Below are 19961 nucleotides of genomic sequence, written 5' to 3'. Positions count from 1 at the left end.
GCTGCTGCTGCTTCCCAGAGTGTTCTGGTCTTGCCAGGTCCCGTCTGGATCCCATGACTGCCTGCTTCTCTCTCCAGGCTGTTCTTCCAGTGCAGGTATGCAGACGATGACCTTGTTCCAGTGCAGGCTGTGGTGTACACGGTCTCCCCACCCCCTCCGGCAGTGTCTCCAGGACCTCTCCGTGTGGAGCTCAGGATTGCAAGAGGTAGCTGTCAGGTCTTGGGCTGTGTGAGCCGAGTGTATGGGGCTTCTGCTGAACCCCACTGCTGCTCTTATCCTCAGGAGAGCTGTATGACTCCTACTACAGTGACCTGGACTACCCTGTGACCAAGGTGCTGCGGGATCCTGTGTATGTGGAGGTCCACATCTTGAACAGGGCTGACCCCAACATTGTCCTGACCCTGGGGGACTGCTGGGCCACTTCCACTCCCAGTCCTCTCAGCCAGCCCAGCTGGAGCCTTCTGGTTGCTGGGTAACCTGACTCCTGTGGCTCTGACTGGCTTGTCTCAGTAGTGTCCCCTTGTGGCAGGGCTCACCCTCCCTGTTGCTGTCCTTGCAGGTGTCCCTATGGAGGTGACAACTACCAGACCACCTTGATCCCTGTGGGTGGCTCCTCAGGGCTGCCGTACCCAACGCACTACCAGCGCTTCATGATTCAGATGTTCACTTTTGTGGATCCTGCCTCTCAGGTTCCTCTGAAGGAGAAGGTAGGGAGCAGCTTGTGGGGAAGGAGGTGGTGGCTGGTCCTGGGCTGTGCAGTGACCCTTGCTCTGCTCTCTCCAGGTGTTCATCCACTGTAGTGCAGCAGTGTGCCAGCCGACCGCTACTGACCGCTGTGTGCCCACCTGTGGCAGGAGGAGTGAGTTCTCTGGGGACAGGGCGGTTGTGCGCCAGTCAGCTGTGTGTATCCTTTCCTCATGCTGGTGTCCTGTCCTCTTGCAGGAAGAGCTGTTGCTCAAGTGGCACAGGACTCCTCCAGAGAAACTGCGCTGGTGTCCAGTGGGGAAGTGATCCTGGTTGGGTCTGAGCTTCCAGCTCTGGATCGGCTGGATTCCCATCCTGAAGGTGAGGGAGGAGGGATGGAGGCTGAGTGTCTGATCCTGTTCCCTGTGTCTGACCCCTCACTAAAGCTCTTCTCTCCACAGCACCCCAGTTCCTGAGCTATGGGCTGCTGGTAGTTGCTGCCTCCACTGTGCTTGTGGTCTCTGCTCTGGTGCTGGTGGCTGTGTGGAGATCTAGACCTTGGATCCAGAATGCCAAGCTGTGCATGGAGTGTGAATAAAGGCTTTGCACTGATCTCTACTCATTGTGGCTTAGTACTGTTTTAGTGTGTTCCTTGTGAATATCATAGTGGTGGTGTCGATACCTCCATCTGGTATGTTAGTGTTGGTGAGCTTCTAGCTTCCGGGTTTTTCTTCAGGGAACAAGTGCATCTGTCTAGGTTTTTGACACCCTTTCCACATTTTGCTGATCGGTGTTGTAGCGGCGAGGCTTACTAAAATACAGCAATTAAGTTTTCTGCTCCCTTGCTAGTCCCTCTCTCTTTCATCTCAGTGGTACTTGATACAGAGAGGCCATTCCATGTGGTTAACAAGTAAGGTTTTTCTAGCTCCGTGGTTCTCAAACTTTTTGGACCAAGTACCACCACTGATCAAACCAAAGCATCCAAGTACCGCCTCCAAGTCATCTTCCCATAGGAACCACAAATCTCAATGACCAACATGTGGGCATGTGCACACTCTCACATACACATCTAATAAAAATAGAAACACAAACACTGAGCACTTACCATTTCAGTGAGAGGGGTGAGCTTGTTTAGTTTAGCAAAGCCTTGCAATGTCATGGACGATGGGCAGTGAGCTTCAACTGCAGATCTGGCTCAGCATCCATTTTGCTGTGGTACTTTGTCTTGATTGCAGAGAAGCCTTTCTCACAAAGGTAGGTAGTAGCAAAAGGCATCAAAAATTGCACAGCCTTGAATGAGAGGGCTGGGTATTCACTCCGTCTTTGGATCCAGAAATGCAACGGTGACTGTCGTTTCAATTCTGACATCAGATGACTCGAGCAACTTCTCTTGCTCAGCACAGGAGAGGTTCTTGGGTATTCTTTCGGCATCAACAGTAAAGGGGTTCCTGATCCACTCTGGTGTGGCCTCAACTGGAAAATACTCTGAGAACTGTTCTTTCAATGAGAAGAGGTGCAATGTAATCACATCTCGAACAGCAGCATCAAGTTCCACACCATATGTGTGCAGGTGGTTCTCCAGAGTTGGGAAAGCAGATGCATCGCCTGTGTTGATTTTGTTAACAAACAGTTGCAGCTTTCTCTTCATAGCAGTGATCTTGTCAGACACATCAAAAATTGTTAAAGAGAAGCCCTGCAGTCCCAGATTCAGCTCATTCAAACATGAGAATATATCAGCCAGGTAGGCCAATTTTACCAGCCACACTGGATCATCAAATAGACTTGCCAAGGGAGATTGCTGGTCATGCAAAAACATCTGTACCTCAGAGTGCAGCTCAAGGAGCCTCGTGAGCACTCTGCCCCTTGATAACCATCTCACTTCGGTATGTAGGAAAAGCTGCACATGTTCGCCGCCCATTTCATTACAAAGCACACTGAACAGACATGAATTCATTGGTCGAGCTTTGATCAAATTCACAACTTTGACAGCAGAGTCTAACACGGATTTCAGATCCTCAGGCATTTTATTGGCGGCCAAGGCCTCGCGGTGGATGCTGCAGTGCGCCCACTTCATGTCTGGAGCAACCTCTTCTAATTCGTACAACAACACCGCTGTGTCTGCCTGTCGTCGCTCTAGCACCGTCTGTACAAACTCCGATGCATTTTTTCCAGTCAATGCCATTCTCTTCAATAAATTCATTCAGAAGCTGAAATACGCGCTCTCCTGTAGTTCTTGATGGTAGCGGCTTGCAGAACAGAAAGTCCTCATGCGACATGCCCTCAAACTCATATCTAACGTAAACAAGCAAATTTGCCAAATTGACGACATCTACAGACTCATCTAATTGCAGTGAAAAGAATCTGCTCATCTTAACGCGCTCTATCAGCGTACTTTTGACATCATCTGCCATATCAATAATTCTGCGAGTGACTGTGTCATTCGAAAGGGCCACCAGGTCGAGCTGTTTAGCAACTTTTTCTCCACACATAATAAGTATCAGCTCTTTTACCAATGGTAAACAAAGTTCATCACCGATAGTGTGGGGCTTACCTGCTTTAGCGATCCGCAAGCTTGAGTAGTAAGATGCTTCTTGGGCTTTGGAAATTGGAGTGGCACTGTTTGTTATGGTGGACTTGTGCTGCTTCAGATCTTTAAGTTTCCTTTGAAAAAAATCAACAGGCTTATCCTTCAAGAGCGCATGCTTCATAGTAAAGTGCTGGCTTCATGCTTTTATTGCTGAGAATCTCACAGCACACGACACACTGTGGTCTTGGGTCTTCCTCTGTCCCGGTGTAAGTAAATCCCAAATTTAGATCATTTGGATCGTACCGCCTTGTAGCCATCTTCCGACGCTTGCTAACACTAGCAGGTTCAGCAGCAGAGTTTGTCGGTGGCCGATGTATAATCCTCCTCAATCTCAACAGGTGTGCATGATCTGTCGGAGCTGGCCTCATTACTCTTGGTGTCTATTCCTTTCAGCCAGGACATAATACTTGATTTTTGCGAGGTATTCATTTTCAATCAATCGTTGACGAATGTGGCGCTGTTGGAGAAATAATTCCCATTTCCCCTTTAAAGGCAGTCAGAAGTCCATCTCAGAAGTTTTTCTTTCAAGCGCATGGATGCGAAACAGAGAAACTTGATGTATTTTTCTCAAACTAACCCAGAACAATTCTTATATATTTTTCTGTTATGTATCACGCTTTCCCATGCTTACAAGATTGGCGTGTTCCAAGATCACGCACGTTCTCCTACCTCCCTATTCGGTGGAGATAGCTTTTTTTAAATACAATTGGTCACTTACTTCATAGCATGCATTCCTATAGAGAGGTATGGAATTACATCATAACTCTGTGTCCACTTAAATATTAGCGGAGCGCTGTACCGAAGTACGTAGGCTGCGTATTGGACACGTATTAAAATAGAAAATATGAAAACCCGTCCCGATTTTTCAGCGCACACAACACAGTTCCAGGGTCATATGGCTTACCACCTGGCGGCACGTACCAGAGTTTGAGAACCACTGTTCTAGCTGATAGAGTGTCCTGATAAGGAGCAACTCCCAATTCCTGATATTCTCCAGCAAACTTAATAACTGTTCATCTCTGGCGCCTTAAAGTCTGAGATTTCAAGACAGAGTCTGATTCAAAGTTGGTTTACGACCCTAAGGGCATGGTTACTCATCAGCCAATCAGGAACTGGTAGGGCAGGTTAACCTCACGTGGATCTCTGATGCCCATGAAACGTTGAACCAATGAACAACCTGCAGTTCCTCTAGGTAAAAAGAGGCAACACGGAGCCCCTGGGGAACGGTTTGCAGGGCAGAACAGTTGGGGAAGCGCAGGAGATTCTCGCAGCGCGCCTGCTGGACATTCAGCCTCAGGGCTCCACCTGAGCATCCTCAGACTCAGCCTGGACCACCACGTAACGGCCAGTGTGTCCGAGTGCAGGACTTTCCTTTGCTCTAAGAGTCGAGGACGGAGGTTGCCAGCGTGTAACCAAAGGATCCACCCGAAGTTAGCATCAGCAGCAAGCCTCGTGGACAGCTGAATCACTATTCAGAACTAGCGCTTCATCAGGCACGGACCGGTCTTCTTCCTGACCTGCTGGGACCCGCAGTCATTTTTCTCCTGTGCACAAACTCTGCTAGTAAGCCTGAACTAACTAGCCGGACTTCAGAGAGCCCACTGCTAGAGCATCTCAGTAGAAATCTTTCCCACCACGTCGCAAGCAGCACCACTGCCTGGCACAGAGCCAGAGAGCGCTGATTGGCACAGCAACCAGCCTGCCACTGCTTCTTTGTGTCTGCGGGAGATCTGCATCCCCACAGATTGGATGGATACATGGAATCATGGACTCCATCAAATACCAGGAGATTTTAGGTCAAAATGTGGCTGCTCTGCCAGGAGGCTAAGACTGGGTAGTGGTTGGATCTTCCAGCAGGACAATGATCCAAACCCACACAGAAATGGTTCACTGACCAAAGTAAATCCCAAATTTAGATCATTTGGATCGTACCGCCTTGTAGCCATCTTCCGACGCTTGCTAACACTAGCAGGTTCAGCAGCAGAGTTTGTCGGTGGCCGATGTATAATCCTCCGCAATCTCAACAGGTGTGCATGATCTGTCGGAGTTGGCCTCATTACTCTTGGTGTCTATTCCTTTCAGCCAGGACATAATACTTGATTTTTGCGAGGTATTCATTTTCAATCAATCGTTGACGAATGTGGCTCTGTTGGAGAAATATTTCCCATTTCCCCTTTAAAGGCAGTCAGAAGTCCATCTCAGAAGTTTTTCTTTCAAGCGCATGGATGCGAAACAGAGATACTTGGTGTATTTTTCTCAAACTAACCCAGAACAGTTCTTATATATCATGGAATCATGGACTCCATCAAATACCAGGAGAGTTTAGGTCAAAATGTGGCTGCTCTGCCAGGAGGCTAAGACTGGGTAGTGGTTGGATCTTCCAGCAGGACAATGATCCAAACCCACACAGACATGGTTCACTGACCACAGAATCAAGCTGTGGGGTGAGCTGAAGAGGAGAGTCCACAAGCGAGGATCTCAGATCCCTTTATACAGTATGTGTTCTCCCACCTCATCCAGCATTATAAGAGAAGACTCAGTGCTGTTATCTTGGCAAAGGGAGGGGTGCCAATAATTGTGACACGTGTGTTTTTGAGAAAAATGTTTGTTTTTTAAAAGGATTGTTTTTCTTTGAACAATTTTACCTCACCGAAAGGTTCGATTTCTCTCATATTTTCAGTGTAAGATCAAGCTGATGAATAACAAAGACATTTTTCATAGCCTTTTTGGCTCATCTTTACCAAGGGTGCCAATAATTCTGGAGGACACAGTACATGCTCATGCAGATATCTGAAAGAAAATCAAAACTGGAAATGTGACGCATGATTGACATCGAAGAGCTCTTGAAAACCACTTTTTCAACACCTTCCCTTGGTTTTTCGTAGAAGCAGTGCTGATTTAAAACTATGTAGTCAGGAAGACGCACTATTACAGCAGGAACATAGCATGGAAACATGAAACAGTAAAGCTAGGCATACGTCTGTAACACCCCCACTGTATCAGAAATGCATTGTTTTATTGATACATTAAAAAAAAACAACACTACCTTCCAATATTCACTGCAATAGACTGGTGTCCCATCCTGGGTGTACCCCACTTTGGGCCTGTTGCTTGCTGGGATAGGCTTCAGCTTCCCTTGCAACATTGTACAGGATAAAAATGTTAGAAAATCTATAGATGTATTACACAATTCCTATGACGCTACCCATGTTTCTTTTGGGTGTAAAATACAGGCTTAAGCAAGAAAAATGGGCGATGCACAGTTGAGTTTCACAAGAAAAACTAATAATTAGTAGGATTTGTCAACAGCTCGTCTACATGAAAGAACTTGAAAGCACTGAGCCCAACAGAAAGTGGAGACCAGCCGGTTCCTAAGCCGACACACAGTGGACCATCAGACGTGCGGGGGGGAGTTAGTCCGGCCGTTCACCGTGACAGCACGTACAGTATTTGGACGGTGGGGTGAAAATGGAGAGCTTGCAAACTCCTCCAGAAGAAACCCCACCACGAATCGAACCCAGAACCCCAGAGCTTCAGGAAAGCAGTGCTAACAGAGAAGCATGCGTGCAGCCCTAATGTAAAGAGCAGCAACGCCAGGCGCCTCTTTCACTCCTGAATCGGAAGGTGTGAGAACAGTTGTCTGCGCTCCGCGCGCGTCTGACATGTTCGCTGGGACAAAGCGTGTCTGCACTGCACACAGATCCGGAGAAGGAAATATCACGACGAGTTTCTCCCTTTCTCCGTTTTAGGCTTTTAATTCTTGAAATCGTTCACCCAGCGCTTTTCCTCCAGATTGATCGGCGAAGCAGAAGAACATTCGAACGAAAATAAAGAAGGAGTTTTATCATTTACAAGACTGTAACTATACAATGGTCATTTTGACAGAAGGAGATATTCACAGTTTCAATTCTATAATAATCTTAGAATTGATGTGAATTCAGACGTTTCGGGACTAGATCTTTTCTTATTCATTTTGTACATCTTGTCAGAAACAACAGCTGTAACAGGAAATATTAGATACCGTGGCCGCAAAATATAGCGAAGATCCTAGTTTATAATATTCATTGTAAACAATCAGCAGTCTGCTCAAGAGAAATGAGTCTCCGCGATCTTCCTCCGGTTTAACTACACTGGCTTTTCCACGGGGTGGATTCCATATCCTGTCCTCCTGCGTGTGAGCTGACCGTGTTCGGGTCCTCGTGAAAATCTTCACTCCACGAACCTGAACGTCATCACGTGCGAAAGTCTCGGTGGCTTTAAAAGGAAGGAGCTCGCAAACGGCAGGTATCGTGGTTTTGCGAGTTGTTTTCATTTCAAGATGTGGTTTTCTAGTGGTCTCGCCTTTCGGCTGTTGACCTTGCTGTTCCTCGCAGTTCTGTGTGATGCTGCGCAATGGCGCGCCCGCGCTAACGTCCAATCCGGCATCAGGCGCAAGGGGGTCGCCTTTCTGGACTCGCCTCTGCTGCCACGGCAGCAGAAGCAGCAGGTTATCCGGGCTGTGTCGGCGCAGTGCGGGGAGAGTACGATCGTGGTGCAGGTCAAGACAGACCTGTTCGGCACCGGGCAGCTGATCAACGCTTCGGATCTCAGCCTGGGAGACTGTGCGGTCACCCGGCAGGACACCGCGGCGCAGCTCCTGATCTTCGAGGCTGAGCTGCAGGCGTGTCGCAGTGTGCTGAGTGTAAGTGGTTCTGCCGTTGGGCAGCTTCGGGTTCTCGGCAGTTGGGTGACTGGATCTGTGATCTGTCTAGACCGTGGACGAGCAACTGGTGTACAGCTTCTCTCTCAACTACACCCCGAAGCCGCTGGCCAACACCCCCATAGTGAGAACGAATGGCGCTGTTGTGGGTATCGAGTGTCACTACATGAGGTGAGTCCTGGAGGAGCAGCAGGGCTGCCTGCCTGGAGCTTGACTCCCTGCTGACGCCTGCCTCCTGTGTGCTAGGCTCCACAATGTGAGCAGCAATGCCCTGAAGCCCACCTGGGTCCCCTACACCTCCACCAAGTCTGCTGAGGATCTGCTGGACTTCTCCCTGAGCCTCATGAGTGGTAGGTCTCCCCTGAGATGAAGCACGGTGTGACTGTACAGCCAGTGCAGTTGGATCGATGGGATCTGTGCTTGAGATTGGGGTTCCCTTCCCATCCAGATGACTGGCGCTCCCAGAGGTCCTCCAATGTGTTCTACCTGGGGGACGTCCTGAACATCGAAGCCTCCGTCACCCAGGCCAACCACCAGCCCCTTCGGCTCTTTGTGGACAGCTGCGTGGCCACCTTGGTCCCTGACCAGACCTCCACCCCCAGCTACTCCTTCATTGAGAACAAAGGGTGGGTGTGACCTCGGGTGGCTTGAGCTAGTGAATACTGCCTGCCGTCTCTCCAGTTCTACACTGCCTTCTCTCCTTTCAGGTGCCTGACTGACGCCAAATCCACAGGCTCCAGCTCGCAGTTCATGCCAAGAACCCAGGACACCAAGCTGCAGATGAAGCTGGATGCCTTCAGGTTCTATCAGGATGCCAGGAGCTCAGTGAGTACTTGATCCTTCTGCTTTTATGGGTTTGTGAAGGTTGTGGAACAGCATTTCCATTACAAGCCCCAGATGGAGGCCTGGGTGTAGCTTGATCCACTCGTGCTCTTGGCAGATCTACATCACCTGCCACCTGAAGGTGACTCCTGCTTCCCAGAGTGTGGACTCCCTGAACAAGGACTGCTACACTGAGGGCAGCAGGTCAGTGAGGAGGCAGGGGGCTGCTGTGTCCTGCTGGTGCTCAGGTGAGGGAGCTGCTCTGACCCTGTGTCCCTGCTGTAGGTGGAGATCAGTGGATGGGAGTGACCAGGTCTGCAGCTGCTGTGACTCGAGCTGTGTGCCAAGTGTACGATCCAGGTATTGGGGTGGCAGGAGCAGGAGGGACCTGGCTTCTACAGGGGGTAAGGCACCCTTGCTCTGCCGCTCATGGCTTGGATCTCCTCGGGAAAGTGGGGGTCAAGCAGTGTGGTCTACAGCCAGGCTTGTCCTGCTCTTGTTGCAGCTCCTGAGTGGGAAGCTGATGCCACTGTTGGTCCCGTGTTTGTGCTGCAAGAGCAGGTTGCTGAGAGGCCAGTGGAGGCAGAAGGCCAGAGCTCCCAGCTAAGAGCAGAGGAGGGCAAGTCCACAGGTACTGGCAGGAGGTGCTGTCGTGTCGGCTGGCCCCTCTCTGTGGCAGTGCCCACTTGCTGAGGCTCCTCTGTGCTTTCTTTCCAGGCCTGCCTGTGGAGGCTGTGATCCTGGCTGGTGTGGTGACTGCGGTGGGGCTGGTCTGTGCTGCTCTGCTGGGGACAGTCCTGCGCAGGAGGAAGCAACACAAACCCATGAACTGACTTGATGTGAATGAGCAATAAACTGGTTGCAAAGGGTCTCTTGTCATGAGCTGCTTCTTGCTGTGCTGGAGGGGGGATCTGTATGGGTTGGGTATGAATGCTGTGCTGTCTGAGGCTATGGCCACTCTTCTTACAGCTCCTCCAGCAGACTCTACCTGCGGTTTGGAAGAACACCAGCTGTTCCTGTGGGAGTCTCAGGCTTGTTCCTTAGTATCTGCTCAATGGCAGAAGAGCAGGGACATCAAATCGGGGGGAACAACAGCTGCCCTTTCAAGCTTGCCTGGAGGAGAGTCCCACTAGTGCAGGAGCACTTGTGCCATCTCCACCTTAGCCTTGGAGAGAGGATTTTAGGGCTGTTCATCTATTGAGGAGAAGATGTTGAACATACACCTATTAAATGCATACCTTAGATGCACAAATGTGGTCCTTAATTCATCTAGAATGAAATTCTAATGTATATGATCATTATACATAAATGGTTGGAGATCTAGCATACAGATCCCTTTATTGGACATCAAAGGTGGGTGTAAAGACCCAGCCGAGAGCGTTTCAGTATTTTTACGTATAGCCGTATTTTCCCTGTACCGTGTATGTACGTATATCGGACGAATCCATGTCCCTTTGGGCAGTAGAACATGGGATTAAAATGTAGGAATTTCTGTGAAACTACATGGGGACGCTAGGGACCGAGATTCTCGTCTGTGCTGGTAGCGATTGTTCCTGCCCTTCCCAGGAGCAGTAGCATTTTACTCACAAACGGGTATCGTATTATCCAGCTTCATACCGGTCACAAGGAAACGAATGTTTCTTTCACAAGGGGAGAGACCCGGTATTCTAGCGGTTTTGTCGACCCAGTCTTCCCCCGGGGTTTCAGCACAAAACGCTGAACTCGCGGCTTTAACCTTCTCCGCTGGCCGGGAGAGTCGCCTGGCCCCTGTCACAGCCGCCGCGTGTTTTTCTAGCGCTCTTTCAAGAAAACATTCGCGCCAAACCAGTGGACGAATTCATGTTGAAATATTCTTACATCTCACTTTTCTGCTCGTTGGGGAGAGTAACAACGATGTTTAGTAATACAGCGCAAAAACGCAGTATAATGTACTCTGCGTCTTTTCTGTTCAAATTCAAATGAACGTTAATAAGTTAAACGCCTGGCCTAAAACATTATCAATTGACGATTATAAATGAATTATAGAAATAAAGGTAGAGCCAAATCGATCATTTAGGAGAAGTCCTCATTGATTGCAAAAGTTATGATGTCCTCATTTTTTCCTCAGATGTTAAGACTTTTGTTAAAATGAAAAAAAAACTTTTAAAAATAGGGCTATATTTTTTTTCCTTGTTTGCCAATATGGAAGAGAAAGAGCATCCCTGCAAGTGTTTAAAAGTTTACTAAGAAGATTAATCAAAATTAGAGTTTAAATTGATTTTTGATTAGAAAAAGTAATAAAGATTCATTACTTTGGAGGCATGTGTCGAGTGTCGATGTTCGTCCCCACGTCCTCTTTCTTGAAAAACAAAATATGGTTACCCTAACAGACGCCATAAATTAGTTTTGAGTCAGATACATTAGTCTAACCCGCATGATATCTAATCTGCAATGCCAGAGTCTACGCGAAAAAGGGGAAAACAGAACAACATTTCAAAACTGCACACTCTCCCGCTAATAGCGAGTTAGCTAAAAGCAAAAAGAAAAGTGGAAAAACAAAAATCTCAGCTAGCGGCAGTCGGATTTCACGAGGCCTAATACAAAAGGGAAAGCGGCAATCATCGCTACGTCTGGCTAAACACAACAAGTCATTCAGGGATCGAGACGAGGTCATCACTAAAAGAAGCAATAGACGCCACACATATTTAGTTTTGAGTCGGAGACCTAGGTCTAACGCGCGTGATAGCTCGTTCCAGTCGAACAGGACGCTCCGTGATTAATCAGCTGAGTCTGACGACCCTCTGAGTGTCCGAAATCCTCGTGCGCGCGCTCCGGCCCTACAGCCCTCCAATCGCCGCCCTCAGCCGATCAGGGCGCAGCGAGTATTTCAGGAGCTGAGCGCCGCTTGTTTGCAGTTCCTCGGCGAGTTTCACGGTGGAGAAGTTCATGATCAGAGGGAGGATGGGGTTGTACAGTGTGTTGTTTTTGCTGGTGTTGGATTGGTCTGTAGCTCAGGTTCAGAAGTGCCTGGTTAATGACGGTGATAAGATAGCATGTGGTAACTTGACTATCGGTAAAAGCGACTGTGAAGCTAAAAATTGCTGCTTTGATCTGACCAGCCAAAATAGCTGTTACTATGGGAATGAAGGTGGGTTTTGGGATCTTGAGCGTCTTCTATGATGAGCTTAACAGGCTTGGTTTACCAGCTCTTGCTTTCCTCCAGTGACTGTCCAGTGCACCAGGGATGGCCAGTTTGTGGTGGTCGTGTCCAAGAATGCCACTAGCCCTCAGCTGAGCCTGGGTTCAGTCAGCCTGCAGGGGGGCAGGAGTCCCCCCTGTGGCCCTGTTAGCACCACTGCTGGCTTTGCCATGTTCCAGTTCCCAGTCAGTGCCTGTGGCACCAGCATGAAGGTGAGGGGCTTGATCCTTCAGCTGAGGATGTTGTTCCTGTGGTGATTCCTGACCTTGTTCATGTGTCCTTCCTCCAGACTGAAGGTGGTGCTGTGGTGTATGAGAACATGATGTCCTCAACATTTGCTGTGATTGGGGGACCTGCTGGCTCCATCACAAGGGACAGTTTCTACAAGTGAGTGAGCAGCTGCTGCTTCCCACAGTGCTCTGGTCTTGCTGGATCCCATGACTGCCTGCTTCTCTCTCCAGGCTGTTCTTCCAGTGCAGGTATGCAGATGATGACCTTGTTCCAGTGCGGGCTGTGGTCTACACAGTCTCCCCACCCCTTCCGGCAGTGTCTCCAGGACCTCTCCGTGTGGAGCTCAGGATTGCCAGAGGTAGCTGTCGGGCCTTGGGCTGTGTGAGCTGAGTGTGTGGGGCTTCTGCTGAACCCCGCTGCTGCTCTTCTCCTCAGGAGAGCTGTATGACTCCTACTACAGTGACCTGGACTACCCTGTGACCAAGGTGCTGCGGGATCCTGTGTATGTGGAGGTCCACATCTTGAACAGGACTGACCCCAACATTGTCCTGACCCTGGGGGACTGCTGGGCCACTTCCACTCCCAGTCCTCTCAGCCAGCCCAGCTGGAGCCTTCTGGTTGCTGGGTAACCTGACCCCTGTGGCTCAGACTGGCTTGTCTTGGTAGTGTCCCCTTGTGGCAGGGCTCACCCTCCCTGTTGCTGTCCTTGCAGGTGTCCCTATGGAGGTGACAACTACCAGAGCACCTTGATCCCCGTGGGTGGCCCCTCAGGGCTGCCGTACCCAACGCACTACCAGCGCTTCATGATTCAGATGTTCACTTTTGTGGATCCTGCCTCTCAGGTGCCTCTGATGGAGAAGGTAGGGAGCAGCTTGTGGGGAAGGAGGTGGTGGCTGGTCCTGGGCTGTGCAGTGACCCTTGCTCTGCTCTCTCCAGGTGTTCATCCACTGTAGTGCAGCAGTGTGCCAGCCGACCGCTACTGACCGCTGTGTGCCCACCTGTGGCAGGAGGAGTGAGTTCTCTGGGGACAGGGCGGTTGTGCGCTAGTCAGCTGTGTGTATCCTTTCCTGATGCTGTTGTCCTGTCCTCTTGCAGGAAGAGCTGTTGCTCGAGTGGCAGAGGACTCCTCCAGAGAAACTGTGCTGGTGTCCAGTGGGGAAGTGATCCTGGTTGGATCCGAGCTTCCAGCTCTGGGTCAGCTGGATTCCCATCCTGAAGGTGAGGGAGGGGGATGGAGGCTGAGTGTCTGATCCTGTTCCCTGTGTCTGACCCCTCACTAAAGCTCTTCTCTCCACAGCACCCCGGTTCCTGAGCTATGGGCTGCTGGTAGTAGCTGCCTCCACTGTGCTTGTGGTCTGTTCTCTGGTGTTGGTGGCTGTGTGGAGATCTAGACCTCACATCCAGAATACCAAGCCTAATCTGGAGTATGAATAAAGGCCTTGTTCTGAACTCCCTTGTGTACTGTCTTGTATGCTTCCCTCTTCTGTCAGCATTAAGTGCTGTAGTTCAGTGTCTGTGAAGATGTCCCTGTAAGCCTCTTCAATGGCCGTGCTTTTCCGTCTTTCATAGACAAGTACTTGCACTAGTTCTTGGCCACTGCTTTTTCTTGGAGTCTGTGGTCTTAATGATATTCCTTCGACTGGCCTGGATTCTAATTGACTGCACTTTGGGGGAGGGGGGAAATACCTATAGGGCTCATAACCAATTCCTCTTTCATCTCTCCAGCCCTCGGGCGCAAGTTGACAAACTTGCTCCCTCTCCCTTCTGAGTGAGTTCAGCCAATGCCCTCCTGTTCTAGTTCTTTAGAACAACACACCAGGACCCAGGCAGCCAAACATTTCTAGTTTGATTACAATTAGTTTTTCCTTCAGCTACCTGTCAAAGGAAAAATTAAACCATGATTTAACTTGGGGACTAGTGCTGTGCATGAACAAGATGATTGTGACTTTCACCCAGTTCTCTACAGCCCGCGTCCAATAAAAGTGGTGGAGATGAGCCAGTTCCTAGCATAACTGAACATGCAAACTCCCCCTGCATGTACACTAGGCAGGAGTCCAACCCAATAGACACTCTTCAGATCAGTCTAAATCGATTTCAATGACTGTGTGTGTGTGTGTGTGCTATCGTGAAGACTTAAAGTAAAGCTATTCGTGTTTTCCACTGTAGAAGACTGACTCCTTAAGTCCCCACAACCAACATTTCAGCTGGGGGACAAAACACGTGTCGTCACTGCCCACAGATCTGGAGAAGGAAATACTGTATCACTACGAGTTTGTCTTTTCACTAGAGGGACACATTAAAGCCACGAAATATCTCATTTTCGGCAAATTCATTGAAATCATTTGTGCAAACCTTTCCCACATAATCAATAATGAGATCTTATGATGTACTGTATGTAAAGTGAGACGTTTTCGGACCAGGTCTTATCTTTTCTCACTAGTTCACCTCTGATCAGATCATTCTTAACATCTGGTGGCCAGCAGGCAAAAGCTCTAACAGGAAATATTAGACGCACGTACCGCAAAATACAGCCAGTGTCCTAGTGTAACTGACCGGGGGAAAGTTCGCCGGAAGTTCGAAAACGATTTTGGCACGCCTGTAGCGCTTTCACGAAACCTCCTAGGGTTACGAAAACACTTGCTTTGTGTATCAAGTACATTGTGAATGTTTTAATAGCCTTCACATTGTCGTTTTTAGCACTTTTTTGGACCACGCACGAATATTCTTTTGTCCATATCTTCGCAATGGAAGCACAGAACGCCTTCAAACCAAATGCATTTTAAAGACCACGACTTGTGGAAATGTCCACAGCCTCTACATCAAACTATCAGTGAGCTAATTATCTTTTTTTAAACCTCCGGTTTTTCATCGATGCGTAATTACGCACTAACTGGAACCCGGGGGGACCGCTGTGTACACACGTCCACAACGCGAGAAATACTGCTCAACACGGCTTCGTGCGAAAAAACCGTATATCACCATAGGAAGCAGAACAGCGCAGTCTCCAATTACCCAGACTGTAAGCACGGGAATAAAGTTTTGCTTGATTTCTGAAACCCTTTCTTTATGTCCTGTTTTCATTCAGGTAAGGGTCAACTATATTCACAATACTGACAGCAGAAAGATTCAAATATTCTTGACTCAGCAGCTTATTAAAAACAGCTCCCATGATTTTCAAACCGATTGTTTACACAGAAGACCGACACAGCTTTGCGTTCTGAATCTCTTTTTCTCGTGCTTCTATTTAATGTGGCACTATGCACTGGGATAGGGGAATGCTGTTCACAAGCCAATAGCTTGTGTCGTGAAAACGCTACAGGCGTGCCAAAATCGTTTTCGAACTTCAAGCTAACTTTACCCCGGTGTTTAACCGTAAGTATTCACTGTAAACAATGACCCGTCTATTCAGGAGAAATGAGTCTCCATGATCCTCCTTCACTTGAACTATAATGGCTTTTCCACGGGGTGGATTCCATATCCTGTCCTCCTGCGTGTGAGCTGACCGAGTTCGGGTCCTCGTGAAAATCTTCACTCTGCGAACCTGAACGTCATCACGTGCGAAAGTCTCGGTGGCTTTAAAAAGAAGGAGCTCGCAAACAGCAGGTATCGTGGTTTTGCGAGTTGTTTTCATTTCAAGATGTGGTTTTCTAGTGGTCTCGCCTTTCGGCTGTTGACCTTGCTGTTCCTCGCAGTTCTGTGTGATGCTGCGCAATGGCGCGCCCGCGCTAACGTCCAATCCGGCATCAGGCGCAAGGGGGTCGCCTTTCTGGACTCGCCTCTGCTGCCACGGCAGCAGAAGCAGCAGGTTATCCGGGCTGTGTCGGCGCAGTGCGGGGAGAGTACGATCGTGGTGCAGGTCGAGACAGACCTGTTCGGCACCGGGCAGCTGATCAACGCTTCGGATCTCAGCCTGGGAGACTGTGCGGTCACCCGGCAGGACACCGCGGCGCAGCTCCTGATCTTCGAGGCTGAGCTGCAGGCGTGTCGCAGTGTGCTGAGTGTAAGTGGTTCTGCCGTTGGGCAGCTTCGGGTTCTCGGCAGTTGGGTGACTGGATCTGTGATCTGTCTAGACTGTGGACGAGCAACTGGTGTACAGCTTCTCTCTCAACTACACCCCGAAGCCGCTGGCCAACACCCCCATAGTGAGAACGAATGGCGCCGTTGTGGGTATCGAGTGTCAGTACATGAGGTGAGTCCTGGAGGAGCAGCAGGGCTGCCTGCCTGGAGCTTGACTCCCTGCTGACACCTGCCTCCTGTGTGCTAGGCTCCACAATGTGAGCAGCAATGCCCTGAAGCCCACCTGGGTCCCCTACACCTCCACCAAGTCTGCTGAGGATCTGCTGGACTTCTCCCTGAGCCTCATGAGTGGTAGGTCTCCCCTGAGATGAAGCACGGTGTGACTGTACAGCCAGTGCAGTTGGATCGACGGGATCTGTGCTTGAGATTGGGGTTCCTTTCCCATCCAGATGACTGGCGCTCCCAGAGGTCCTCCAATGTGTTCTACCTGGGGGACGTCCTGAACATCGAAGCCTCCGTCACCCAGGCCAACCACCAGCCCCTTCGGCTCTTTGTGGACAGCTGCGTGGCCACCTTGGTCCCTGACCAGACCTCCACCCCCAGCTACTCCTTCATTGAGAACAAAGGGTGGGTGTGACCTCGGGTGGCTTGAGCTAGTGAATACTGCCTGCCGTCTCTCCAGTTCTACACTGCCTTCTCTCCTTTCAGGTGCCTGACTGACGCCAAATCCACAGGCTCCAGCTCGCAGTTCATGCCAAGAACCCAGGACACCAAGCTGCAGATGAAGCTGGATGCCTTCAGGTTCTATCAGGATGCCAGGAGCTCAGTGAGTACTTGATCCTTCTGCTTTTATGGGTTTGTGAAGGTTGTGGAACAGCATTTCCATTACAAGCCCCAGATGGAGGCCTGGGTGTAGCTTGATCCACTCGTGCTCTTGGCAGATCTACATCACCTGCCACCTGAAGGTGACTCCTGCTTCCCAGAGTGTGGACTCCCTGAACAAGGACTGCTACACTGAGGGCAGCAGGTCAGTGAGGAGGCAGGGGGCTGCTGTGTCCAGCTGGTGCTCAGGTGAGGGAGCTGCTCTGACCCTGTGTCCCTGCTGTAGGTGGAGATCAGTGGATGGGAGTGACCAGGTCTGCAGCTGTTGTGACTCGAGCTGTGTGCCAAGTGTACGATCCAGGTATTGGGGTGGCAGGAGCAGGAGGGACCTGGCTTCTACAGGGGGTAAGGCACCCTTGCTCTGCCGCTCATGGCATGGATCTCCTCGGGAAAGTGGGGGTCAAGCAGTGTGGTCTACAGCCAGGCTTGTCCTGCTCTTGTTGCAGCTCCTGAGTGGGAAGCTGATGCCACTGTTGGTCCCGTGTTTGTGCTGCAAGAGCAGGTTGCTGAGAGGCCAGTGGAGGCAGAAGGCCAGAGCTCCCAGCTAAGAGCAGAGGAGGGCAAGTCCACAGGTACTGGCAGGAGGTGCTGTCATGTCGGCTGGCCCCTCTCCGTGGCAGTGCCCACTTGCTGAGGCTCCTCTGTGCTTTCTTTCCAGGCCTGCCTGTGGAGGCTGTGATCCTGGCTGGTGTGGTGACTGCGGTGGGGCTGGTCTGTGCTGCTCTGCTGGGGACAGTCCTGCGCAGGAGGAAGCAACACAAACCCATGAACTGACTTGATGTGAATGAGCAATAAACTGGTTGCAAAGGGTCTCTTGTCATGAGCTGCTTCTTGCTGTGCTGGAGGGGGGATCTGTATGGGTTGGGTATGAATGCTGTGCTGTCTGAGGCTATGGCCACTCTTCTTACAGCTCCTCCAGCAGACTCTACCTGCGGTTTGGAAGAACACCAGCTGTTCCTGTGGGAGTCTCAGGCTTGTTCCTTAGTATCTGCTCAATGGCAGAAGAGCAGGGACATCAAATCAGGGGGAACAGCTGCCCTTTCAAGCTTGCCTGGAGGAGAGTCCTACTAGTGCAGGAGCACTTGTGCCATCTCCACAGTATCCTTGCAGAGAGCATTTTAGGACTTTACTGTCCCTTTGTTCCATGGAATATGGGATTAAAATGTAGGAGTTTCTGTGAAACTACATGGGGACGCTAGGGACCGAGATTCTCGTCAGTGCTGGTAGCGATTGTTCCTGCCCTTCCCAGGAGCAGTGAATATTATAATAATAATTGCTTACACTTATATAGCGCTTTTCTGGACACTCCACTCAAAGCGCTTTACAGGTAATGGGGACTCCCCTCCACCACCACCAATGTGCAGCATCCACCTGGATGATGCGACGGCAGCCATAGTGCGCCAGAACGCTCACCACACATCAGCTATCAGTGGGGAGGAGAGCAGAGTAATGTAGCCAATTCATAGAAGGGGATTATTAGGAGGCCATGATGGGGTAAAGGCCAGGGGGGAAATTTGGCCAGGACACCGGGGTTACACCCCTACTCTTTTCGAGAAGCGCCCTGGGATTTTTAATGACCACAGAGAGTCAGGACCTCGGTTTTACGTCTCATCCGAAGGACGGCGCCTGTTTACAGTATAGTGTCCCCGTCACTGTACTGGGGCATTAGGACCCACACAGACCGCAGGGTGAGCGCCCCCTGCTGGCCCCACTAACACCTCTTCCAGCAGCAACCTTAGTTTTTCCCAGGAGGTCTCCCATCCAGGTACGGACCAGGCTCACACCTGCTTAGCTTCAGTGGGTTGCCAGTTGTGAGTTGCAGGGTGATATGGCTGCTGGCAATATTATTCACAAACGGTAGCCGTATGGTGTCTCCCGTATCTTATTATCCAGCTTTATATCGGTCACAAGGGGGAGAGACCCGGTATTAAAGTGGTTTTATGGACTCTGTTTTCTTCCGGCGTTTTAGCACAAAACGGTGAACTGTCGGTTTTAACCTTCTCTGCTGTCCGGGGGAGTCGCCTGCCCCCTGTTACGGTCGCCGAGTGTCTGCTTCTACCGGTCTTTCAAGAAAACATTCGCGCCAAAACGACGGACGAATTTGTTCAAGTACTCCTGCATCTCCCCGAGTTTTCTACGCGTTGTCGATAAAGTAGCGAAACGATTAATTCTTTACGCAAGGACGCAGTGTTTGTATCAAGCGTCTTTCAATTAATATTCAAATGAACGTTCAACTAAACGCCGAAATGTGACCCCTGCACAGGCTAGAAAATGTATAACTGAAGATTATAAATTAATTATAGAAAGAAAGTTCGAGACAAATTGACACTTTAAATCGGGGGTAATCGACCAGCCGATCGATCGCAAGAATGTTTGGCATAAAAGAAATGGGCTACTTTTTCTTTCTTTCGATAGCCTAAAAATCCATTCGGATCTGTGCATGGAATGTCATACATCTTACTGCCCTTGTGTGTGTTTAACTCTTGTCGAATGGGTTGTAAAAGTCTCTTCCCTGAGTGTTGACCGACAGAAAAAAAGGCACCGTGTGCGCTACCCAGGAGCATTCTCTTGGCTATTGCCGCACGAGCCCCACATTCGCTACTGTGCATAGTGGAGCGAAACGGACTGGCCGCGACAAATTCGCCAACTGTTTGACCAATCTGATTGCCTATTTCGTAGTTGTAGTGTTTGAGCGAAAATTATGAAGCAAAGAGACCGAAAACCACAAGGAAAGGGAGCATGATTACTTTTTATACCTTCGCATTCAAATCTGCAATGCTAGAGTCTACGTGAAAAAGGGAAATACAGAACAACATTTCAAAACTGCACACTCTCCCGCTAATAGCGAGTTAGCTAAAAGT

The 19961-nt window shown here is 49.9% G+C and overlaps 4 protein-coding genes and 1 long non-coding RNA gene across 5 annotated transcripts; all 5 read left to right on the top strand.

The window, feature by feature from the left end:
• Positions 1 to 106: 106 nt before the first annotated feature.
• Positions 107 to 1302, top strand: LOC138237765 (zona pellucida sperm-binding protein 4-like). The gene is made up of 6 exons (XM_069187610.1): positions 107 to 188; positions 283 to 472; positions 560 to 707; positions 784 to 859; positions 943 to 1065; positions 1146 to 1302. Exons 1-6 carry the CDS (start codon positions 107 to 109, stop codon positions 1280 to 1282), a joined length of 756 nt encoding a protein of 251 aa, XP_069043711.1. The 3' UTR covers positions 1283 to 1302.
• Positions 1303 to 7559: 6257 nt separating this feature from the next.
• Positions 7560 to 8822, top strand: LOC138237824 (zona pellucida sperm-binding protein 3-like). Its single transcript, XM_069187674.1, has 5 exons — positions 7560 to 7952; positions 8023 to 8141; positions 8217 to 8320; positions 8419 to 8596; positions 8678 to 8822. The coding sequence occupies exons 1-5, from the start codon at positions 7590 to 7592 to the stop codon at positions 8805 to 8807; spliced, it is 894 nt and encodes a 297-aa protein (XP_069043775.1). The 5' UTR covers positions 7560 to 7589; the 3' UTR covers positions 8808 to 8822.
• A 2845-nt stretch (positions 8823 to 11667) lies between these two features.
• Positions 11668 to 13057, top strand: LOC138237822 (zona pellucida sperm-binding protein 4-like). Its single transcript, XM_069187673.1, has 5 exons — positions 11668 to 11919; positions 11995 to 12182; positions 12260 to 12357; positions 12432 to 12559; positions 12914 to 13057. Exons 1-5 carry the CDS (start codon positions 11718 to 11720, stop codon positions 12949 to 12951), a joined length of 654 nt encoding a protein of 217 aa, XP_069043774.1. The 5' UTR covers positions 11668 to 11717; the 3' UTR covers positions 12952 to 13057.
• An 8-nt stretch (positions 13058 to 13065) lies between these two features.
• Positions 13066 to 13650, top strand: LOC138237823 (uncharacterized). The gene is made up of 3 exons (XR_011189140.1): positions 13066 to 13213; positions 13297 to 13419; positions 13499 to 13650. It is a non-coding gene; the product is annotated as an uncharacterized lncRNA (long non-coding RNA).
• Positions 13651 to 15809: 2159 nt separating this feature from the next.
• On the top strand, positions 15810 to 17874 carry LOC138237764 (zona pellucida sperm-binding protein 3-like). The gene is made up of 8 exons (XM_069187609.1): positions 15810 to 16201; positions 16272 to 16390; positions 16466 to 16569; positions 16668 to 16845; positions 16927 to 17044; positions 17160 to 17289; positions 17547 to 17672; positions 17759 to 17874. The coding sequence occupies exons 1-8, from the start codon at positions 15839 to 15841 to the stop codon at positions 17872 to 17874; spliced, it is 1254 nt and encodes a 417-aa protein (XP_069043710.1). The 5' UTR covers positions 15810 to 15838.
• The last annotated feature ends 2087 nt before the right edge of the window (positions 17875 to 19961 follow it).

Source organism: Lepisosteus oculatus, chromosome 3, assembly GCF_040954835.1.
Source record: "Lepisosteus oculatus isolate fLepOcu1 chromosome 3, fLepOcu1.hap2, whole genome shotgun sequence".
Classification (NCBI taxonomy): domain Eukaryota; kingdom Metazoa; phylum Chordata; class Actinopteri; order Semionotiformes; family Lepisosteidae; genus Lepisosteus; species Lepisosteus oculatus.
The sequence above is the reverse complement of the archived record's forward strand: the minus strand, read 5'-3'. Positions and strand labels throughout refer to the sequence as shown.